We start from the raw sequence: 7,998 nt of genomic DNA, 5'->3' as shown, positions 1-7,998 counted from the left end.
GTTTTGGAAAGCTCTCGAGGTAAGCTACAAGAATATGCATTGAAAAATGGGGGTTTCCATTTAAGAAATTAAAGGTGACGTTCACGTGATCTTCAAACGACTATCCTAGGTCAAACCAATGACACCATCTTATGTGCCCCTCGAAGTCACAAAACTTTTGTCTGAAACATTTTTCTTTAAAATGTCGCGTTTACGAAAAAATCGGGTGAGACGGGTGGTCTGGGACACCCTGTATATATATATATATATATATATATATCACTTATCAGACTCGGCCCACGTACTGCCGAGCAAACTGGTCTTAAGCGCGATAGATAATAGGGATTCTCAAAACTTTTCGGATGACTTAATACTAAGGAACTTAAGACAGCAAAATTTACAACTTTGATTTTTTCGTTAATTTTTTAATAGTGCGCCATATTACTTGGTTGGTTGTTGGGGATGTATTATATTCTTATCGAGTTTGGTCATAATCGATCACCTCAACATCGTGCCGTCTCCTGGTAAGAAATATACTCGTAGATTAATTTTTCTATATACAGAGTAAAGTATGTCTTAAGTTAGCCTCCCATCATCGAAAATAAAGTTATAATATATATGAAAATTAAGTGCTAATTAGATGCTAATTTAGTGCCAGAAAAAAAAATCTAATCGCCGAATTAGATATCTGGAACGTATATAAAAAGACGAGTAATTTGACACTAAAATGATAAGAGCATCTAATTTTTTCGCAAAGTTATACTTGAATGACACTTTAACGGGTTAGTAACTTCTATTGCAAAATTCTGCAAAATGGAAGGAGCACCTAATTCCGTGATTAGATTTTTTTTTTTAAATATATAACAAGACGAACAATTTTACACCAATATCGAGCGTGCACCTAATTTTTTAAGTTGTCTTGTACTTAGGACATAATGGCTCAATTCTTTTTTTCTAATAAACAGTTTGATTTTTATGATATATCTTATTATATTCTTGGAGCACTTAATTAGCCATTCATTTTATTCTATTTCTTTTTTCGATTTTCTTTTTGTTTATATGTTTTTTTTCAATTTGGGGGGGTGCTAGATTAACGTTAAGCAATCCCCCTCTCCCATTATTTTTTCATTTCTCGCCTGGAGCAAATTTTTTTTCTGGCACTAAATTAGCATCTAATTAGCACTTAATTTTCATGTATATTATAATTTTTTTTTCGATGATTGTGGGACTAACTTAATAGACATGAATGAAGCATGTAAAGCGTGTCAGGTGAATATCTCCAAAAAATATTAATGGCAGAAAAAAGTAAATGTTTTTATCAGGCCAAGTATTTTAAGGATTACATCTTTTGGATATATTTATTTTTTCTCTATAAATGCATCAAGGATATTTCTAGGTTATTTAGTTTTTGTTTAAATGGAACTATATGTTTTTAAATATATGCAATTATCGTATGTATCAAAACAAATTTAATTCTTGATGCATGTGTATGGAGAAAAATAAATATATCTACAGATGTAATCTTTAAAAGATTTTAATTTTGCCTGATAAAATTCCTTTCTGCGTCAATATTTGAAGGCATTTACACGTCATGCTTTACACATTCTTCATTCTATATATGTACATTATTTAAAATATTACTAATTTTTTTTCGTGATTTTTCGCGAATTTTCCACAATTTATAATTTATATCGTGATTTATTATATTATACAGCCTACAGAGTTATCGCTGCATAGCTTTTTTTTACAAAAAGTTACATTCATGTCGAAATGAAGATATATAGTATATTTTAATTTTTTCTCAAGAAAATGATCGAGATGTAAGATATATTTCTTAATTCTATATAATTTTTGAACGTTCTGTTATAGGTAAAACTAAAAGATGCTGTACCGGAAGCTTTCGAGATGGTACTGAACTACATCTACACCGATCGCATCGATCCTACCAAAAGAACGGATGAAACGTTTAGCGGTAAGGTTGAAGATCCGCAAAGCAATCGCATCGTGCTTCTCATGATGGATGTGTATCGTCTTGCCGTGCAATTTAATATGGAACGCTTAGAACAGCTGTGCATCAGTTATCTCGAAGCGACCATAAGTCACGCGAACGTTTTGGTGGCGCTGCATAACGCCGTGAACTTGAAGCTATATTTCATAAAGGAATTTTGCCTAAGTTTTGTTGTAAAAGAGAGCAATTATCATCAGATCGTGATGAGTCAGGAATTTGAGACTCTGGATCAGCCACTGATGGTGGAGATTATCAGACGGCACGAGACGCCGCAGTCAAGGAATTTTACCAAATACGAGTACGAAACTGGTGTCGGTACGTGTCTTACACAATTTTTATTTGCGCGTTCTCTCGTGGTTTTCCCTTATCGTAAGAGGAATTTCGTAACTCATTACGAAGCTCGTTTGCCAGGAACCAGTCTGGAACAAGATATGAAGGCGTTCTTGAACAACATCGGTCTGGAATTCTGCGACATCAGGCTGATACTGGACGGCCATCCGATACCGGCGCACAAGGCTGTTCTTGCAGCGCGATGCAGTTATTTCGAGGCCATGTTTCGATCCTTCATGCCTGAAAATAACATGGTGAATGTGAGTACAGATATCTTGATTAACATAAAAGCTTGTCCAGACAAACTTGCATAGTTATATAATGCTTATACACAAGGAAATCGATTAATCGTGTGTCTGATATAAAGAACATTCTTTTATTGCACGGATTATAATTGCTTGCTTTATTTATACAGATGCATTATTTTATGCGACATTATGCGATTAGTTTGCCTGGATCAGCCTTTGCCACGTTAATTATCAAATATAAGTTACTTAATGTGCAAAAATAATTCTCTGATTCAAACACCACTACGTAACTATGAGTTAATTGCGTAGGTTTTTGTAGGGATAAGTGAGTTTCGCTGAATAATAAATATAATAAATTAAGATTTTCCTGAGTAGTCGCCACGACCAAATTGGATTTATGATGTTATAGGCAAGGAATGACATTTTTCTTACACAATTTTATTATTTACGGTTATCTTCCTCCTTCTCTCCCTCGATATTTTTATCGATATACAGGGTGGGTCAAAAGTTTAGATACAGTCGAATATCTCGTAAACAATGCAATTTTCAGAAAAATGTTTCAGGTAAAAGTTGTAGAGTTTAAAAAGATCTACTTGTCTTATTACCTCATCGTGTATGACGCTAGAAGTTACACGCGATCTATTAGGTTGTAAGATATATTTGTTCCGACTTCTCCGCTTGGTGGCAGAACGCTCGCTTTTTCGTATTGTTACAAACTTCACGCGTGTAAATATTATTTTTTGCTTTAAAAGTGATATTTCACTTGTCAGTTTAATACAATCTTATTATGATCAGTGAACTTTAAAGTTTCTTGTAACATTTTAAATGTGCCAGGAAATCAAGAACATTTTCGTCATTATGCTTTTTTATTGTCGAAAAGGCACAAACGCGTCGCAAACTTGTAAAAAATTTATGTTATGTGGAGCCGATGGTATAGATGATTCTACGTGCAGGAAGTGATTCTGGAGATTTAAATATTTTTGAGCATCGCCTCTACGTTATCGAAGCTTGTTAGGTACATCATTGTCTTTGAAATCTCCTTAATTAATATATTAAAATACGCTAATTTGTTAAAAATAGCATTGAGAATAAAGTTCGCTAATGTTACTGTGACAGTGAACGTGTTAAATTTGCTGAAACTAGGTGTCGGCAGATATAAAAATAATATAAATGCAACTTACGCAGATACAAATTGGTGAGATGATACCATCATCGGAATCGTTTCACTCCTTGCTGAGGTACATTTATTATGCCGACGTTTCGATGCCGCCTGAAGACTCCTTATATCTATTTACTGCGCCGGTGTTCTATGGTTTTACGAATAATCGACTGCAGGCGTTTTGTAAGCAGAATCTTGAGACGAATGTTACCTCCGAGAACGTTATAGATATTTTAGAGGCGGCGGATAGAATGCAGGCAGTCGATATGAAGAAGTACGCGTTAAACCTAATAGTTCATCATTTTAGCAAGGTATGTTCAAATCCTGCACACGTTCAACATCGATGTCATCAGTATTCCAATATGAATATGTTCATTTACGAAAAGCTTTTGTTCAGGTTGCGAGGCTTCCTAGATTGAAACAATTAAGTCGCGAACTCTTATTAGAGATTATCGAAGCATTAGCTGACGAACGTAGCGAAGGTAGGATGTGTCAAGATATGACGAATGATTGCTGACGGATTTCTATCTCAGGTCGTCGTTCGTACAATTGGAATTTGTTGTCATCGTGCAGTTTCCAGGTAAGGAAATTTAATTTAATGTCTAATATTTTAATCAATTAGAAGTACATGCGCTTCTAGATTTTTTATTGACTTAACTTTTTAAAGATTAACATACATCGTTACACCTTTACATCGAAAACATAAAATTAGTAATTTTTTAAATTCAATAATATATTTCTAGCGAAGAAACGAGGTGAGTTCCTTTTGACGCAAGAGTGCAGTATTGCATGCGTGCCACTCAAGTGGTTAAATGCATTTTGTATCAAACATCGCGCTTGTATCAAGCGCTTCATTTGAAATTAAAATATTAAAATTAATTTTTTCATTACTATTTATACATTCAAAGATTAAACAAAAAATAAATAAATTGTTAAAGGTATTAAATGTTTAATTTATGTTAAATTTATGAGTAAATTTAATATATGTAATATATAGACTATATATATGTATATATGTATATATGAGAAATATATAATTTAAAGGTCATCTTGATTTTTTTATATCATAGAATTTTCTTTTCATAATATTGTAGATGATTTTAGTATAATTATGCATAGTTATGTATATTTATATATGATTATATATGAAATATTTTTTAATAGTTTATAAACTCTGGTTAAATATATAAAGAAAGCTCCTTGGAAACTAGAAATTATTAAGCTCTATTTATTGCGAATACTCGTCATGAAATGGTAAAATAAACGATGAAAGTGCTCAGGATGTCCACCCATAGTACCACTAAAGATATCCATTGATATCTCGAAGTTGTCTCGTTTCAGGAACTGTGCCGGGCAAATTTCATTCTAATAGGACGAACGATTTTCTTCGTTGGTAACTGTTATCTCGACCATGCTACTAAATCCTGCTTGGCCTCGGACATACAGACTTTGTTGCCGCTGTCGACGGCCGCGTTGTCTACTTCGATTCACGAACCGTCATTCGGCGTCGATCCGGTAACGTCATCTCGTTATAGTGACGGTAAGAAACAGCATCAATGGTCTACCATCACTCGTCGTTGCTCTGTCAGTTGCAACATGTTTAGGCGTACTGTTGTTGCTTTGTCCGACTTCGGGTTTAAAAAATTTTTTCCATAAACGGCCGTTAATATAGTAATTGTAACTTCTCTGAGTTGACCAACATCGAAAAAGGAAAGAAAGGAATGGCAATGTTGCGGTAGAAGAATTGCTTGTCGCGCGACGGAAAAGCTGTGGTGAGATCGATGTATACAATACTGGTTTAGTGATCATATAGTGTCTGTTTAGATAACGGAAAATCATAGACTGATTGTTGATAACCGCGAGACGCTTGCGTATCGAAATTATAACTTACTATTGAAAACTATTAAAACTTTTCATTTAGATAGATAATATAATTAACTGTTACAAGTAGACATTAACGTCTATCCGAGAGTAACAATTACGTTCTTCTCTCAATTAACGACTGTTTTGATAATAATCGAATTATTTACTTATATACAGTATTTTTGGACTGTGACACCGGGTTGAGATACTATTAAATACTTACAGTGAGAATTTTGATATAAATATCCGAATAAATATACAATAGTTATAGAGATAATTGTAGTTTAGACTCGTTCCCTAAGTATTTTATAGTGTACGTAATGAATTTTTCAAGTTAGACGAATTCTCCACGTAAGCCTGTCGATCTTTAATAGTATCTCGTTGGTGGCTGTGATAAGAATTTGTGTGTTTTCACATTTTTATTATAAACGTTGAACTGTTTGTAAAATATATGAAGTGTACGTTTGCTAAAGGAAACCTTGTTTCTGAAACGTTTTGAACGTCTGCGATTGTATTATTTCGCATGTTTTGATTATTGATCTCTGCAACTGCGTATGAGATGCAATTGTATAGAGATCGTGTCTATTAATGCGAGTGAATTATGTATGTATTGATGATGAATGTACTTTAAAAATACCGCAAGAGAGGGAGAGGGAGAGGGGAGGGTGGAGAGAGAGGAGAGAGAGAGAGAGAATCGTTAATATCAAAAATCATGAGTGAAGATATAAAAATTGAACTGATTACTCAAAATGACAAAGATTACACAAGCAGTGTTTAAGTCAAACGATTGAGCTGCAGATGATATGCTATATTTTCTCACTTTGAAAATATAGTTTAATAAATAAAATTAAGTTTTGCAAAAGGAATCCATGGTTTTACTTAATATATTGGATAAGTGCAAAAGTTCGTGCCCAATTCTAATAGATGTTATTAGAAGGATTTAACTGAACAGGAAAGTCATGTACCATTTTGCAGAATTTGCCATAGCAGAAAGAAACCTAAGAGCGATCATGCCCGAGCGGGTTCTTTGATATCGTTTTACGCGACTGTTTGATACGCCTGCCCTTAAATCTGCATTCACTTTTGACGTTGGAACTATTTCGCTACATCCACTTTCTGGTACTGCCGATGTTTTCATTTGGTGCGTGTTCGTGCTACGTCCACAATTTCCCTGGATGAGAAACATGGCATCGTGTGCGGACGTATATTCCGTTCAACATATGCGCATCATTCTTCTCTCTTTACACACTGTTATGAACATATTGTATGTGTATATACATATGAAATATCACTCCCGGTAAAGTAAAAAATAAGAAAATAAAAATTACATTTTTGTAATAATAATTAATATGCACAGATGAAATAAAACGGTCGTAACAGATATATTGTGTAAAACTGTACGTAAATTGCAAAATAACTTGATGTAATAAGATAAATTCTATTAAAGTGAGACTTGACATAGTAAATTAGCATGTTAACTGTTCGTACACGAAACTATTCTGTACATACAAACGTATCTCTATCCGTAACTAACGAAGAATAAACGTGTCAGAAATTTTCTTCTTCCTTTTTATACCTATAAAATAAGTCCTTTAAGCAGTTTTTATGTATTTATAATTAAATTTTTATAGCTGTTGTCTTGATATTGTTATTTATATTTTTACCATAAATAATATTTTTAATATTTTACCGCAAGTAATATACGCACGTACGCATGCACGCATCTATATATACATATATATATACAAGGTAGACTATTTTATTCAATACACGCGAATATTTCGGAAAGTTTTTTCAAAAAATATTTTAGACAAAAGTTTTTGGCTTCGAGGGGAGTGGATGTAATAGGTGGATTCTGAGACTGGAGCTCCGAGGGGAGTGCGGGGAAGGGAGATACCGCAAGGCGCGGTGGCTGACGTCACGTAGGGGAGGGGGAAATTTGTAGTCGCGGGAGCTAACGTCACATGTGTGGGGACTAATATACTGTATTACTAACCGTCGTTACCTCCTCCAGCGGTCGATATTCTTCCAGCGATTGATATTCCTTCAGCGGTCGATATTCTTCCAGCGATTGATATTCCTTCAGCGGTCGGGCTCCATCAGCCAACCACGTTCGATCGCCCGTGGCGGTCCGCTTCCACCGCTTTCGCGCAAACAAACAAGGTCCTGCACGGTAAGACGGGTGACAAATGGTAAAAACACGGTTGACAAACAGTAAGGAACGACAAAGGAACGGCTGACAAACGGTAAAGAACGGCAAAGAAACGGTTGACAAATGTTAAAGAACGGTAACCATGTTTTCTGAACGTTGTTTAACGTTTTACGTACGTTTATAATACAGTTTACGAGACGTCTTACGTTTATATAATTCTGCGTATAACGTCTTTTCGAACGAATGTGAGGTAGGAATA

At 34.5% G+C, this 7,998-nt stretch overlaps 1 protein-coding gene across 2 annotated transcripts in view; it reads left to right on the top strand.

The window, feature by feature from the left end:
- LOC106748753 (leucine-zipper-like transcriptional regulator 1) overlaps positions 1 to 7,125 on the top strand; it is a 12,522-nt gene extending 5,397 nt beyond the window's left edge. Inside the window, exons 7-11 of one of the 2 annotated variants that reach the window (XM_014627598.1) lie at positions 1,849 to 2,302; positions 2,399 to 2,577; positions 3,751 to 4,035; positions 4,122 to 4,304; positions 5,066 to 7,125. In XM_014627598.1, coding sequence (XP_014483084.1) covers positions 1,849 to 2,302; positions 2,399 to 2,577; positions 3,751 to 4,035; positions 4,122 to 4,241 — 1,038 coding nt within the window. In that variant the 3' untranslated portion in view covers positions 4,242 to 4,304; positions 5,066 to 7,125. Of the gene's footprint in view, positions 1 to 1,848; positions 2,303 to 2,398; positions 2,578 to 3,750; positions 4,036 to 4,121; positions 4,305 to 4,467; positions 4,654 to 5,065 lie in introns of those variants that run through there. The other variant, XM_014627599.1, reaches the window with a different exon arrangement.
- Positions 7,126 to 7,998: the final 873 nt, after the last annotated feature.

The sequence above is a fragment of the Dinoponera quadriceps genome, unplaced genomic scaffold (genome assembly GCF_001313825.1).
Source record: "Dinoponera quadriceps isolate SergipeBrazil2010 unplaced genomic scaffold, ASM131382v1 scaffold3127, whole genome shotgun sequence".
NCBI classification, from domain to species: Eukaryota; Metazoa; Arthropoda; class Insecta; order Hymenoptera; family Formicidae; genus Dinoponera; species Dinoponera quadriceps.
This window is presented reverse-complemented; position numbering and strand designations above follow the sequence as displayed.